General features: G+C 47.6%; 1 protein-coding gene across 1 annotated transcript in view; it reads right to left on the bottom strand.

The window, feature by feature from the left end:
* LOC311240539 (chaperone Ric-8A) overlaps positions 1-16208 on the bottom strand; it is a gene marked incomplete at both ends in the record, with an annotated part of 54833 nt that overhangs the window by 17910 nt on the left and 20715 nt on the right. Inside the window, 2 exons of the mRNA XM_084329118.1 lie at positions 12592-12736; positions 14473-14568. Of these exons, the coding sequence (XP_084185244.1) occupies positions 12592-12736; positions 14473-14568 (241 nt within the window). The remainder of the gene's footprint in view (positions 1-12591; positions 12737-14472; positions 14569-16208) is intronic.

Below are 16208 nucleotides of genomic sequence, written 5' to 3'. Positions count from 1 at the left end.
ATGCGGCTACGGAAAGAAAACTGACGTCGGCCAATCAGAGAGCGTCTCCGCGAAATGCGGCTACGGAAATTCTAGACGCTGCTAAGGCTGCTTGCCTAGACCGCTTCAAATCGCGCCCGGCTTCCAACATAATACATCATATTTCAACGCACAGCGCGTTACGCACTGATTGGCTGCGACGGATACAGCGATGACGCACTCAGAGCGCTATTGCGTCTAGCCCGGGCAGAGAGAAATACGGCTAGGAGAAATGCGGCTATGCGACAGTGAGTCACTTCCTGTTCAGGAAAACGATTATTTTTATTTGATATATTAACGTTATATTGTGCATTGGAAACACAAACATACTTAAAATGAGTAAATATTATTCATTTTAAACATGTTTATATTATTTATAGGGCTATAAAACAAAAAACAAAAACAAAAATATTTCTTTTTCTTCTCTCTTTTAACAGGGGGGTCGGCGCCCGAGCGCCCCCAGTGGCCAGCCGCCACTGCCGTGCGTGCGTTCAGTAGAAAGCTATCCGGCTGCGAGCTAGCCTAGCTTAGCACAAATGAATGGAAGCAAATACGGACGAGCCATCCTAGCTGTTGGCCAAAAACACCTCTATCTTGAGTTTTAAGATAGGCTAGTAGTCCATATCCACTTCCATTAATTTGTGCTAAGCTAGTGTTGACAGAGTCTGCTATGGGGCGACAATAATATGTTCATGAGGCATGGTTTCTATCTTTAGCCATAAATGGCGTGGTTTATTTCACATTGGTCCACAGCAGTACATGAGACATCCTTCTCTTATGAGAGAGAAGGTGGAAGAGACGGAGGGGCAGTCGGCATCTCCTTATATACCCTCTACCTGGCGGCAGCATTAACAGCTCCGCCTATAGCGCCCTCTAGTGGAAACAGTTATACATAGCTAGACAGTTACTCAGTTCTTGCAATCATATATAACCTCTAACTTTAACACTCCCACTTATGGTTGTCTAGTACACTGTACAACTTCTTCAAAAACAATTTTACATAGAAAATAATACAGTTCAGAGCATCAAAAAGAATATGGCAGTCAATACTACATAACAGTCAATATTTACACACCAAACATGACCTCTGCAAATCTTCTCAATTTCAGTTTGGAAGCAGGTTTCGTCATAGCGTCTGCTACCATGTCGTCTGTTGGACAATAAATTAGTGTCATTCTTTCTTCTCTGATGACAGATCTGATGAAATGATATTTTATATCGACATGTTTACATCTCTGTCGGCACACAGGGTTTCTAGCAATCGCAATGGTTCCCTGGTTGTCTTCATAAACAACAGTATTCTTATATACATAGGTATCCATTCCTTCTAGCAGTTGTTCTAGATAAATACATTCCTGTATTGTCATAGCTAGAGCCATATATTCGGCTTCACAAGTTGATAGTGCCACTGTGGGCTGCTTCTTTGTTTTCCACAAAACCAGTGAGCTGTTTGTGTTCAAACTCACACAATACCCTGTGGTACTTCTTCTGTCTGCTGCCCAGACACCACATATAATGTCAGCCTTATATATATATCTAGGATTAATATTGATGCAGTATCTATGTTTCCCCACTAGAGGGAGTTATCGCTCAAGGGATATTATTTTGTGACTACAGATATATACGTGAGGTATTCTCCGTATCCGGTGCCTGAGTTCTTACCTGTATGACTAACGTGCGTGGAGTGTAAGACGCACCTGTATTGTACAACCTTCCATTGCTCCCGTTTCCACTAAACTACTAAACCAAAGGGATCACAAGCGTGTCGTGTGGCTTAATTATTATTAGAGGTTACCACATATTTTTGGCGACGAGGATAAACTGGATTGGCGACGTGTCATCCCGGTTTCTTTTGTTTGTTGTTAGCGTGAGGCTAAGCGTGAGGCTGGAAGGCTAACGTATGAGCGACGCCGACAGTGGTACTGAAGGGGCATCGCTCGGGGACGGGAGAGCATCGGAAGAAGAAGACGAGCCGAGTGCGGAAGAGGAGCCTCGAGCTCAGATGGCGACGTTTGGGACTATCAGTGAGTTCGTGGAAGCGAATGAGGACTGGACAGAGTACGAGGAAAGGTTGGGAAATTTTTTCAATGCAAATGGAATTACTGACGTGGCGAAAATGCGCTCTATTCTCCTGAGTGTGTGTGGGGCAAAGACTTATAAGCTAATAAGGAATTTAGCTACACCACTGCAACCGGGGGAAATTCCATATGAAGACTTAGTCAAGCTTGTGGGGAACCACCACAACCCAAGACCCTCTGTGATAGTGCAATGTTTCAAATTCCACAGTCTGTTCAGGAAGCAAGGTCAGTCTGTAGCCAACTTTGTAGCTGAGCTACGCCAACTGTCGGAACATTGTGAATTCGGGGCAGTGTTGGACGATATGCTCCGTGACAGATTAGTTTGCGGCATTAATAATGACCCCATACAGCGCCGCCTGCTGGGGGAAGCCCCGCCGCTGACTTTTTAAAAAGCCCTGGAGATTTCCCAAGGTATGGAGATGGCTGCAAACAATGCTAGGGACATACAGAGGGGGAATGGGTTGTCACAGACAGCGACAGTGCACCAAGTCAGAAAGGATCATGCCTATAAAGAGACTGGTAAAAAGTGTTTAAAAAAGGGGTGGAATGTTTTAGGTGTGGGGGGTCGTCGCATTATGCAAATGACTGCAGATTCAAAGAGGCTGTCTGCCATAATTGTAATAAAAATGGACACCTAGCAAAGAAGTGCAGGAGTTCAAAAGACAATAAAATGGGCAGGGGCAAGCCTTGGCAGGGAAAGCAGCGACAGGCTCAAGCCTCCACACACCACCTGGAAGAAACAGATGAGGAAGCAGCATGTGCATACAACATGTTCGGGGTGGGAACAGATGAGGAGCCACCTGAACCCTATTATGCCACTATCACTGTCGGGGGACAGGATGTAAAGTTTGAGATTGACTCAGGGGCTACTGCATCGGTCATCAGTGAGGAGACCTACAGGAAGACATGGGGGTCTAACCTACCACCCATTAGCCCATCAAAGCTCAGGCTCAGGACATACACAGGTCAGCCCATACCTCATATAGGGGTGCTATATGTGGACATTATAGGGGTGCTATATGTGGACATTTTAGCGGGGAATCAGAAGGCAAAGGCCAGGCTGGTTATAGCTAAGGGGGGGGGCCAAGTCTTTTGGGCCGTGATTGGCTAAGGAAAATTAAGCTAAACTGGCATAATGTTAAATATGTGCACACGACAGACACGACAGAGGACATCCTGCATCGGTACAGTGATGTTTTCAGGGACGAGCTGGGCACACTGAAGGGGGTAACTGTGAAACTCCATGTTGACCCTGAGGCCGCCCCAAGGTTTTTCAAGCCTAGGTCGGTGCCGTATGCCATGAAGGTCAAAGTGGAGGAGGAGCTGGAACGTTTGCAGAAGCAAGGCATCATTGAACCCGTCCAATTTTCAAGGTGGGCGGCTCCCATTGTTCCAATCCTGAAAGAGGATAATACAGCACGCATATGTGGAGACTACAAGGTGACGGTAAATCAGGTCTCTAAACTGGAAGAGTATCCACTACCAAGAGTGGATGACCTGTTTGCAACCTTGTCAGGGGGGAAGCTTTTCACAAAGCTAGACATGAGCCATGCTTACCAGCAACTGCAACTTGACGAAGAGTCAAAAGAGTATGTCACCATCAACACTCACAAGGGCTTATTCAAATACAATCGCCTTGTGTTTGGAGTGGCATCCAGCCCAGCCATTTTTCAGAGAACAATGGACATGCTGTTACAGGGTATCCCGCACGTAGCGGTATATCTGGATGATATCCTCATCACAGGGGCCATGGAGGCGGAGCATCTGGCTAACCTAGCGCAGGTGTTGAAACGACTCTCAGACGCAGGACTGTGTTTGAAGCGTGCCAAGTGTGTGTTCCTGGCACAGAGCGTGACCTACCTGGGACACAGGATCACAGCACAGGGGCTCAGCCCTTTGGAAGACAAGGTGAGAGCCATAAAGGAGGCTCCAAGCCCAAAGAGTGTCCAGGAACTAAGATCGTTTTTGGGCATGGTGAATTATTATGGCAAATTTCTGCCGGATTTATCAAATGTTTTGGCCCCGCTGTACAAGCTACTGCACCTTGACACTAAGTGGGAGTGGAGTGGAGAGCAGCAGAGAGCTTTTAAGGAGGTGAAAGAGCTGCTCCAGTCTGCAAAGCTGCTCGTTCACTACGACCCAGACAAAGAGATCATCGTCTCGAGTGATGCCTTGCCTTATGGAGTCGGAGCAGTGCTCTCACACATCATGGAGGATGGAGATGAGAAGCCTGTTGTTTTTGCTTCACGTACCCTAATAGCAGCGGAGAAGGGGTACTCTCAGTTAGATAAAGAGGGTCTAGATGTTGTTTTTGCTGTGAAGCGTTTCCATCAATACCTATACGGACGGGCATTCACTATCACAACAGACCATAAACCTCTGATGAGTTTGTTCAGTGAGACAAAATGCATCCCACCGCTGGCCTCAGCCAGGATACAGCGCTGGGCTCTCACACTCTCAGCCTACCAGTACACTATAGTGTTCAAAGCGGGCAAGGATAAAGCAAATGCTGACGCACTGAGTCGACTGCCGTTACCAGAGACACCCGCCACTACATATGTGCCTCCAGAGACTGTGTTTTCATTGGAGAGGCTAGCAGAGGCTAGCAGAGACACCTATCAAAACGACACAGATTAAGCAGTGGACAGAGAGGGACCCGGTCCTGTCTCGGGTCAAGACCTTCCTTTTGCAAGGTTGGCCCAGTGTCGTGGAGGGAGAGGAACTGAGGCCGTATGCTAAACGCAAAACAGAACTGAGCCTGCAGGATGGCTGCATCTTCTGGGGGTCAAGGGTCATCGTACCGCCCCCAGGACGGTCACAAGTTGTGGAGGAGATACATGAGACTCATCCAGGAGTCTCCCGGATGAAAAGCCTAGCGAGATCATACGTCTGGTGGCCAAGAATGGACGATGATCTGGAGAGCAAGGTAAAATCATGCACACAGTGTCAGACTAATCAGAACAATCCACCGCCTGCTCCGTTGCACCCATGGGAGTGGCCAGACCGCCCCTGGTCTAGGCTGCATGTAGACTTTGCAGGACCCTTTATGGGACAGATGTTTCTGATCATGGTAGACGCACACTCAAAATGGATAGAAGCCCATATCATGAACAATATCACAGCCCCCACAACCATAGACCAACTCAGACAAGTGTTCGCAGTCCATGGGTTGCCAGACACCCTGGTCTCTGATAATGGCCCAACATTCACCAGTGAGCTATTCAGTGAATTTATGCACCAGAATGGCATTAATCACATTAGGACGGCGCCGTTCCACCCAGCCTCAAATGGTTTGGCTGAGCAGGCTGTTCAGACAGTGAAAGAGGGGTTGAAGAGGATGACAGGAGACTCTCTAACCACTAGACTTTCACGTTTTCCTGTTTACCTATCGCCTCACGCCTCAAACGACAACGGCGCGCACGCCAGCAGAGATGCTGATGGGGCGTAGGCCCAAGGCGAGATTGGACTTGCTGCGTCCAGACATGAATGCGAAAGTACAGAGGAAGCAGGAGAAGCAGAAGGAGCATCATGATCAGCACGCAAAAGAGAGACAATTAGAACCTGAGGACAAGGTCTATGTGAGGAATTTCAGTACTATCAACAAGCAACAGTGGCTGCCTGGCGTTATTCTGAAACAGAGTGGCCCAGTCTCCTATGTCATTCAACTGACTGATGGACGTGTTTTCCGTAGACACCAGGACCATGTACGCCTACGCCACGACACAAGTTCAGAGACGGATCGCACCACGGTGGATACCCGTGGGGAACAGACTATGGGAGAATGTTGTTTGCCAGTGACTACTGTACCAGTGTCAGACTCCCCAGGAGAGGTGTCTGTGTCCCCAAGAAGAGTTGACACTCAGACCCCTCTCATGCTCTCAACACCAGAGCCACCCAAACCTCAGTCACCTGTGGTGTGTCCGAGGTCACCAGCGGTATTGTGCAGGTCACAGCGTGATCACAGACCTCCCGACAGACTGAACATTTAACGAGACAGTTATGAGTGTAATGACTGTTGGTAATATGTTTTTCAAGTGCCTTATTTGGTAAGCTGTTACTAAGTAATTTTTTTGGTATATATATATTTTTGGAAAGTGTACAAGGGTAAGACACTACTGTTATTATTTTTGTATTGCATGGACATTTGGTAATGTTGAAATTTAAAGGGGGAGGGGTGTTATAATGTCAGCCTTATATATATATCTAGGATTAATATTGATGCAGTATCTATGTTTCCCCACTAGAGGGAGTTATCGCTCAAGGGATATTATTTTGTGACTACAGATATATACGTGAGGTATTCTCCGTATCCGGTGCCTGAGTTCTTACCTGTATGACTAACGTGCACGGAGTGTAAGACGCACCTGTATTGTACAACCTTCCATTGCTCCCGTTTCCACTAAACTACTAAACCAAAGGGATCACAAGCGTGTCGTGTGGCTTAATTATTATTAGAGGTTACCACAGTGTCTGCTGCCCAGTCTGCATCACTGTAGGCTTTAAGCCCTAAGCCTTCGCTGCTCTTTCTGAAACAAAGCTGCTTATCTGCTGTACCTTTGAGATAACGAAAAACGTGTTTTGCTGTAATCCAGTGCTCCTCTGTGGGGTCAGCAAAATGCTGTGACAATTTACTCACTACAAAACATAGGTCAGGGCGAGTACATGTTGTCAAATAAATGAGGCTACCTACAGCTTCTCTGTACATTTTTACATCTGTCAATCTCTGAGCATCCTCTTGGTAGTCTAGTTTTTGATCACATGGTGTTTCCCTTGTTCTACATTCTTGCATGTCAAAACGTTTCAGGATCTTTTCCACATATCTCTTCTGGGATATTTTTACACAATTGGCAGACTGTTCAAAGTCCATGCCTAGAAAATGCTTTAACCTTCCAAGGTCCTTCATTTTGAATCTGGTGGAGAGCATACCTTTCACCTGTTCTAGGTTTCTAGTGTTGTCCACCCAAATGACAATTATCACTTTTCCTGACTCTTTTGACTCCCTTGAGTAAACACAGGGGTCTACTGGGTTCTGTAGGAAGTGATCTTCAATGAGACATGTATGAAGCATCTCGTTCCAATTTCGCCCAGACTGTTTCAGGCCGTAAATGGATTTTTCTAGCTTATACACACTAGTTTCTCTCCTTTCTTCTCGTAACCTTCAGGTTGTTCCATGTATATCTCCCTATCTATGGGTGCGTGCAGGTAGGCTGTCTTCACATCCATCTGGTGCTAAATCAAATTGTCCTCAGCCGCTTTCTGCATCACTACCCTTACACTGGTCAGATTGGCTGTGGGGGAGAAAGTCTCACCGTAGTCTATCCCCTCCCTCTGACTGTAACCTTTAGCTATGAACCTGGCTTTGTACTTGTCGTGGCCTTCAATACCCTCCTTGATTGAGTACACCCATTTCCCTCCCACTGTCTGTCTGCCCTCTGGTAACTTGGTTAGAGTAAAGGTGTGGTTGTCCTCTAGGGACCTCATCTCCTCATCCATTGCTCTCTCCCATTTACTTGATTCAGGGGATACTATGGCCTCTTTAAAGGTCTGAGGTACTCCACTCACTACTCTGTAGCAGTAATCAATGCTGGTAAGTGTACTGTCATCCTTGTCACTTTCTCTCCGGGCATAGTCTGTCAAATACTTTGGGGGTTTGTGTTCCCATGAGGGATACCTCCCACTGCTTGGGGCACGTGACGTCACCCTCGGGTGCTCCTCGTCATCGTCCTCTGGGGGTTGCTGACCGTCTGTCTGCACGACCGTGCTAAGTACACTAGGCTGAGGTGTCTCTGTTTCTTCACACCTTACTCTGGAGTCCAGCTCTGGCTCCTCTGTCTCGTTCTCACATGTTGTCTTTGTGACAAATTTGACTAGCCTGTGTTTCTGCACTCTCCCTTTACCGGGATAATAAACTAGGAAAGCAGGGCTTCCTTTGTCGTGCCCTACAAAGAGTCCTTTTTCACATCTGGACTCAAGTTTTCCTCTGTCCTGCTGGTAAGCACAACACACTGATCCAAATTGGTGCATTCTAGCTAGATTACACTTCTTTCCTGTCAGTGCTGTATACGGGGTGGTGCCTGTGTGCTTATTAAAGCACCTGTTTCTGGTGTACGCGGCTTCTTGCACCGCATAATGCCATAGACTCTTAGGTAAGTTACTATCTACTAGCTTACACCTAGCCATTTCGAAAAGAGTGTGCCATTCCCTCTCTGCCACTCCGTTCTGGTGTGGGGAGTATGGACATGACGTCTTGTGTCTTATCTTGTTCCTTCTCAACAGTGATTGGAACTCTCTATTTGTGAACTAAGTTCCGTTGTCGGACCTCAAGCATCTTATGTTACCATAAGGGGCTACGTCTGCCAGGAATTTCTCCGTGGCCTGGAGTGTGTCACTCTTTGCTTTGAGAAAGTAAACAAACACTGCCCCTGTACACACATCTGTAAAAGACTGTACATATCTAAAGCCTCCTATGGACTCGTTGCTTACTGGACCGGCTAGATCTGGGTTAACTAACGCAAGTGGTACCTTTACTTTCTCTGTGGGATTTCTGTTTCTTGATTGAGTGAACTTCCCCTTTATGCACACTACACATTCTCTGTCAGGTCTACGCTTTTCACCTTCAATGTTCATGCCTTCTGTCACTACTTGCAGTTTCAGTAAATCCTCGTAATTACAATGACCCATAATCTCATGCCATGTCTGAATATCGTGACTGACAGTCACATTACACATATCATTATTATTACACTTGTCGTTGTCATTACACTCTGTTTGTAGATAATACATTCTCTTGTACACCTTTATGTTAAATCACGTACCGTCAGGCTCTACAAGAACATTTTTACCTTCATTGAAGAACACTTTGGCACTGTTCGCAGTAGCAGCTATTACAGAGAATAGTTCTTGTGGGAACGAGGGTACGTAGAGAACGTTCTTTAACGTCACTGTACACCGGCGCCCCTCACTGTCTATGAGGCATACCTGTGCGTATCCTCTCTCTTGCGCCAACCCGTAGGTGCGCTTCCCATCTGCCAGCTCCATGCTGTGTCTCTCCGGGGTCGAAAGTGTTGTCAAAGTTCTTGAACCGACTCCTGTCGTTGATGACGTGGGACGACGCACCTTGTGTCCACGATCAGTCCCTTCCTTTGGGCCTGCTGCAGCTGCGTTGGCCGGGTGACGTACGCTGTCTGCGCCCCGAAGATGAAGTCTTCTTGCCCCGCTACTCTCCGGGCGTCGTCTCGATTCGTCTCACGTCCACCGTCGCCGCCATCTTGTCCGCTGCCGCCATCTTGTCCATGCGCATACCGCACGCTCTGGTCGCGTTTCTTCATGCACACTTTGTCTGTGTGCCCTGTGGATTTGCAGAAGCTACACCAAACAGTCTTTGTTACCTTTCCGATGGCCTTTTTCTCCGCATCGCCAACACGCCAGCTCCGTCGTGGGCCTGGTCTTCTCCCTCGGCGTCGCTCGGCCTTCAGCACCCTCTCTCCCGCCTCCGCGGCGGCTGGGTGGATATCTTCTGAGGCCTCGAAATTTCGCAACTTGGCCTTGAACTTTCCCAGCGTCATGTCCGCTGAACCGTGTGTTACCAGGAGTGTGAACGGTAGTCCTCTCATCACCATCGCCATCATTAGTCCATCGCTTGGTGCTTCTCCTGCACTCTTCAGCGCCGTAATGATCTGCTCAGCTCAGCTCTGATGATGTATTCGGTCACAGTCTCGGTGTGCCCCTTCTTCAGTGCTGTTAGTGTTATGTAGAGGGACACGACTTGGGGTCTTCCTTGTCCGATATAATGTTCTCTCAACACTTCCAGGCTTTCTCTGCCTTTGTCCTTAGTGTCGCGGAATATCAGCCCCAAGCTTGTGTCGTCGAGCAGTGGTGCTAACTCACAGTATGCATCTGCATTATGCTTGTCGTCCAGGGCTTGCGCTTCCGCCGTTAGTGGTCCCGTGGGGGCCGTCAAGATCGTCGTCTTCAATCCCACACCGTGCATGCAGCATAACATGCGCTCTTCCCAGAAGTCATAGTCCTCGGCTCTTCCGTTGAACGAGGGCCATTTGCTCTTTCCTTTTGTCTCCATCCTCTTGTTGATGGTAGGCATAGCTTTAGCTCTTGTTGGCCTAGCGTCTAGCCACGTGGTGCTCCCGGTGCTAACCTAGCCTATACTTCAGCTAAACTTGCTACCCTTTATTATTTTGCCCCTGCGTGATCTGGGCCCATAACCTGTTGACAGAGTCTGCTATGGGGCGACAATAATATGTTCATGAGGCATGGTTTCTATCTTTAGCCATAAACAGCGTGGTTTATTTCACATTGGTCCACAGCAGTACATGAGACATCCTTCTCTTATGAGAGCGAAGGTGGAAGAGACAGAGGGGGAGTCGGCATCTCCTTATATACCCTCTACCTGGCGGCAGCATTAACAGCTCCACCTATAGCGCCCTCTAGTGGAAACAGTTATACATAGTTAGACAGTTACTCAGTTACTTGCAATCATATATAACCTCTAACTTTAACAGCTAGGCTAGCTTGCAGACGGAGAGCTTTCTACAGAACACACGTTCCTTTAAAGGGGGTGTAGACAATTTCAGAGGAAATGAGAGTGAAGGGTGAGTTTACATGTCTAGCAGAAATAAAGCACGTTCTGCATCACTTTTTCAAGCCCAGTGCTGGGTGTTACTGTATACATGTGGTACAAATGTTTACCACAGACTCCCAGAGGCACCAGCCGCTTTAAACTGGATTACAAATATATATATTTCCAGGCCTCTGGTGGTTTTGCTCACCGTGTGTCTACTTGGCGAGCCAAAACAATCTGATTGGTTCTTAAGATTCAGCCATAAGAACCAATCAAATCGTTTTTGGCCTGCCAAGTGGTGTTCCTGGGGGCCCTTTGGAAAACGAACACCACCATTGTGTTCCCTGTTGAACAGTACACAGTCTTCAGAAGACCGCCTATCGACCAGAGGCTGGGAAATATATATAATATTTTTAAATATATAAAAAAGAAAATACAGCTTAAAGCCAGGCTTGAAAAGAGATGCAGAGTTCGCTCTATTTCTGCTGGACATTTCTCTGAAATTGCCTACCCCGACTTTAACTATAACTTCATCAGCCATCAATATCGTCTGCCCTGGGTATCGATGTCATCATGTGCAGTAGTGTGTATGGTTTGGGTTTTTTCTCTCCTCAGGGAGCAAAGCCCTAGCGTTACCTGGTGGTAATTCACCTGTCTATCTGCCCGGATTGCATTCATTGTGGCTTTATATGCTCTTCCGTGTTACTACTGACACCATGAATCGATCGCCAGACTACCCGTGAGTACACCGTTGTGAGTAATGCTTATCTCTCCTGCCATGGAGAATAAGTTCGTTCGCCATGTATAATGATTGCCGTGTTGTTGCCTTATCAAGTGTATATCTTTATTGTGTGCTTATGTAGCACCATCGCCCGACGTGTTTTCTTTCATAACGTGTTTTGAAGACATAGCTTTATCCCCTTTGCTTTCCCCATTTATTGTGTATTAGAGTTTATTGTTATGTGCTCCGACGTGTTTGAGACAGTGTATCTCCCCTTTTGTTTATATGCCTTTGTCTGCATGTTAACTTTTTGCAGACTCTAAATAAAAGAGTATCCTTTTGTTTTAAAATCAACACCTGCCTCGTCTTATCCGTTCTACACACCTACCACCGCGTAACAGTAGTGTACTGATGAGTGAAGGAAATCCCTAGTTTTCATTCGGTTATAACAACAGGTATGTAATGTAAATGTCTATGTAGATATTTAGTTTGGCGGGTCCGGTGTGTGTGTGTTGAACGTTGAGACTGTAAGGGACAGACAGACAGAGTGGGATAGATAGAGAAGCCGGAGAGAGAGAGGCAAGGTCACTCACACAGTCAGGGGAGCGTAAACATTTGGTATGAGATAGCCAGGCCGTAGCAGCGTCTGTTTGGGTCAAAGAACGAGCGGCAGCCGTTGCTATGGTGATGGGACACGATGAGGAGAGTTGAAGTGTCGCGTAAGAGAGGGAGACTTTAAGACTTTAAGCTGGTAGTCTTCCGGTAGGAGAGTCAGACGAGGTTGCGATGGCGAGACGGATCACACCGATAGCTGAGTGGAGCTCCCAGGTCTCTGAACGGGGGTTGGGAGGGGGAAGGGAAACGACCACGAGGACAGAGCTAGCTACCGGCTAATAGAACAGATAGCTACAGGCTAACAGGCCGCAACCATTGAGAGATGAATCTAATCTAGATTCATTAGAGTGAGACCATCAAAGACTTTCCATATTGTACAAGATGCTATGTTCATGAAAATAAACATCCTGTTCGTAAAAGAGAGACCACGTTCCCAGTGCATCAACAGGGTGAACGGTGTGACAGCCAGTAAGATTGCCATCAACAAACAAATAACAAACACACAACGCAGAGACTTCACGGAACGGCAGATGACGGGTTGATAAGACTGAAAAACACTGTAATCTTACATGAGGCAGCCCTACCGTTCTCTTTGCAGAGCACAAAGAGCAGCTCAGCAGCACAGTGTTTGATGTCTGTGTCCACGTGAGTCATCAGACGAACCAGGCGGTTTCTCATCGTGGCCCCCTGCTCCAGCCTGAGGGCCACGTCCCGAAGCGGGGGTAAGATCTGTGTTTGGGAGGGGTGGGGGTTACAAACAGGGATCCACCACTCATTGAGATATTATAGATCAAACAAGTATTCTGAGGAACCAATCATGGAAAGGTTCTTCTAGTTCTTTGAGCTTTGGCTTGACAGAGGTGTCAGAAAGGTGGGATGTCTTCGTTTGAAATGTGTTTGTTTGTATATGCATGTTTCAAATACCATCAAATCCACTCCACCAGATTAGCCTACCTTACTAATAACAAGACAAATGCTCTAAGTAACTGAAAATGTGAAAAGTAACCTCAAACTATAGTCTACCCATACAACTCTGTATGATAGCATGTACAATAATAATAATAACAACAACTCTTCCTCTCCTTTCCTCCCTCAAATATCCATGTCTCTGAGTGAATCTCGGCCTGTCTGTCCGACATCTCTGCCTGGATGATGACCAACCACCTCAAACTGAACCTAAGCAAAACAGAATTGCTTCACCTGCCAGTCAAATCAAATCAAACAAATGTTGTTGTTGCTCTTCTTAGCTCGATTCTATTTCAATCTTTAAAAAATGTTCTTATGTACACCAGTTGCTATTGCATATACATATTTGTGTTTTATTACACATATACATACATACCAACTATTTCGCCTGTTTTATTCTCCACCCATTGATCATCAATAGCAACACTACTATCACCAACATCTAAGAAGGGAGATCCCCCCTTGGACGGCCCTTCTAAGGTTTCTCTCCTCCACATTGCCTGTGGTGCTTTTTTCCTATTGCTATTTTAATTTTTTTCCCAATGTTAGTCGTTATGCCAATTCCCAATCCCCTTCTGGTCGTTGCGCACTCTACCCCTACCGTCGGTCTGGGAGGGCGGAGACTATCACATGCTTCCTCCGACACATGTGTACCCAGCCCACCACTTCTTTTCACCTGGCAGCGCGGACTCTCACTGAGAGAGTGTAACGTGTGGAAGGTCACACTACCTCTCTTAGATCCTTCCCTCGCTGTGCAGGCGCCCCGACCGAACTGTAGGAGTCGCTGTCCACAACGACCCAGACCCACCCACCGGCTTCCCTCCCGCTGATTCTGCCAATCGAGACTGTATGACGGCCGGCCAAGCCGGAAGCAACGCTGACAGCTGGATTTGATACCAGTGTCTCTTGCATTGGTGACGAGCGCCTTGTCCGCTGCGCCACCCAGCCGCCCTTATTGCTAGGTTTTTAGTGAGTTTTTCCTTACCTTCACTGGGGTATGTCTGGGAGTGTGGCATTTATTTATTTTACATTTATTTTGGATTTCATTGTGTTTTTTGTTTTTGTTCTTGATTTATTGTGATGTTTCTTCTTGACTTGTTTAAAGAAGATGTGTCCGACCCATGGGGACATTAACGTGTGTTGTCGGGCCTTACAAATATTAATTTAATAAATAAAATTTATTTTATTTTATTTTGATTTACCCTTCCTGCTGACTTGTTGTACAGAACTTGTAAGTCGCTTTGGATAAAAGCGTCAGCTAAATGACTAAATGTAAAAAATCTATAACACTTCCATTAATTTGTGCTAAGCTAGGCTAGTTTACAGCCAGATTCAGCTTTCTACTGAACACACAGAGAGGACATTTGTATCTATCTTCTTGTCTGACTCTGGAGAAGATGGTAAGCGTGTTTCACATAATGTTGCAGCGTTCCTTTAAAACCTTACACACAATTAAAAACAATTTCCCTATTTGTTCTCTGCCCAGGCGAAGTGCATACCTGTTGTCGCAGGTAGTGGCGTGTCTCCCTGTGGGCCCGGCAGCTCTCAGTCAGCAGGTTCAGTACAGGGGTCAGTCTCTCCTTCAACCTCTGACCCTTCACAGGATCACATAGACACCCATGTCAACTCATGTCACACATCCATATCCTGGTCACCAAAGCCTCCTCATCTCATGTCATGTCAGGTTTTTGTCACATTTTAATTCTTGCCGTCTAATATTTTCGTCCATCTTTTCTTTGCCGCTTAAAAACTGTTTTGTGTGGATGATAATAGATAACATTCAGCCACTAGATGTAGCACTAGAGCACCAGCATGTCATGTATCCAATCATGTGCATTCCACGTGGGGAAATGGGAGGTAGGGAGGGGATACATGCACACAACATGTAAACAACAACATTAATTTTGGACCCGCACATTATTTTTTATTATAAATTAATCAATACTTTTTGGGGGGGGGGGGGGGGGGGGCAATACTTTTATTCCGCACCTTTCTAAAAGCTCTGTGGATGTATTATTTAAAAAGAAAATGATTACTCTACATAAAGATGTTATCTATAGCACCTTCCACCATAGGTTCCATTCCATTTAGGTGTACCAGTGCCAGGGCCCTGGTATTGTGCATGCTAGTGTGAGGATTCGCCTGTTCCCTGAACTTTTCCCTGTCTACTCTCCCTCACCAGCCCCCACCCTTGCGATGATTTACTCTCCTCTACTCTTCACCAGCCCCCACCCTTGGACTACCTTCATGCAGCTGTCATAGTTTATGATTAGCGCCCCAGAGGGCTTTATATACCTGGACCTCCCTTCCAGTCCTGGTCGGGTCGTTCTGTATCTGTGTTCACTCTGTGTTCATGGAGTTCTGTACGTTACCATCCTGTACGTTACCATCACTTGCCGCGTCTCCGGCGTGAGACGACGTGCCAGCCATCACCACCTGTCGCCGTTTGCCTGGAGTGGGACACCGTCTTCGCTCTCTAATTCTCTACGGGAGGTTTTCCAGTGTTCCCACTCCAGACGTCAAGACGGCGCGCATCGCTCCCTATTTCCACGGGAGGATGGCGTCTCTTCGCCCCGGTCCCCTGGGACCCCTTTGTTCTGCGCTGCCCGTCTGCAGCATCCGAGGAGGAGGATCTCCGTGCCCGGCCCCCGCTGTCGGGCCCCTGTCTCCGTGCCCGGCCCCCACTGTCGGGCCCCTGTCCCCGTGCCAGGCCCCCGCTGTCGGGCCCCTGTCCCCGTGCCAGGCCTCCGCCGTCGGGCCCCTGTCCCCGTGCCAGGCCTCCGCCGTCGGGTCCCTGTCCCCGTGCCAGGCCTCCGCCGTCGGGCCCCTGTCCCCGTGCCAGGCCTCCGCCGTCGGGCCCCTGTCCCCGTGCCAGGCCTCCGCCGTCGGGCCCCTGTCCCCGTGCCCGGCCTCCGCCGTCGGAACCCTGTCCTCATCCCTGTAAGCAGCTCTGGCCCTCGCCCTGTCCAAGGCCTTAACCCTGTTCTCTGTCCCTGTCTCCAGCCCGCCTCTCCGGGCCTCTGTCCCTGTCCCCCTCTCCAGTGCCCCTGGTCCTGGCCCTGACACTTAGCCCTGGTCCTTAGCCCTGGCCCTTAGCCTTAGTCCCTTAGCCTGTTCGCCTCTTAAAGGCACAGTGCCGCATTTTCCATATTTCCTTGACTCTAGTGTTTTTGTGTTTTTCCTTAAAGGGACTGTGCCGCTTTTTGTTCTGAATAAATATTTGCCCTGTTTTGGC

Source organism: Notolepis coatsorum (assembly GCF_963971535.1).
Source record: "Notolepis coatsorum genome assembly, chromosome: 14".
NCBI classification, from domain to species: domain Eukaryota; kingdom Metazoa; phylum Chordata; class Actinopteri; order Aulopiformes; family Paralepididae; genus Notolepis; species Notolepis coatsorum.
The sequence above is the reverse complement of the archived record's forward strand: the minus strand, read 5'-3'. Positions and strand labels throughout refer to the sequence as shown.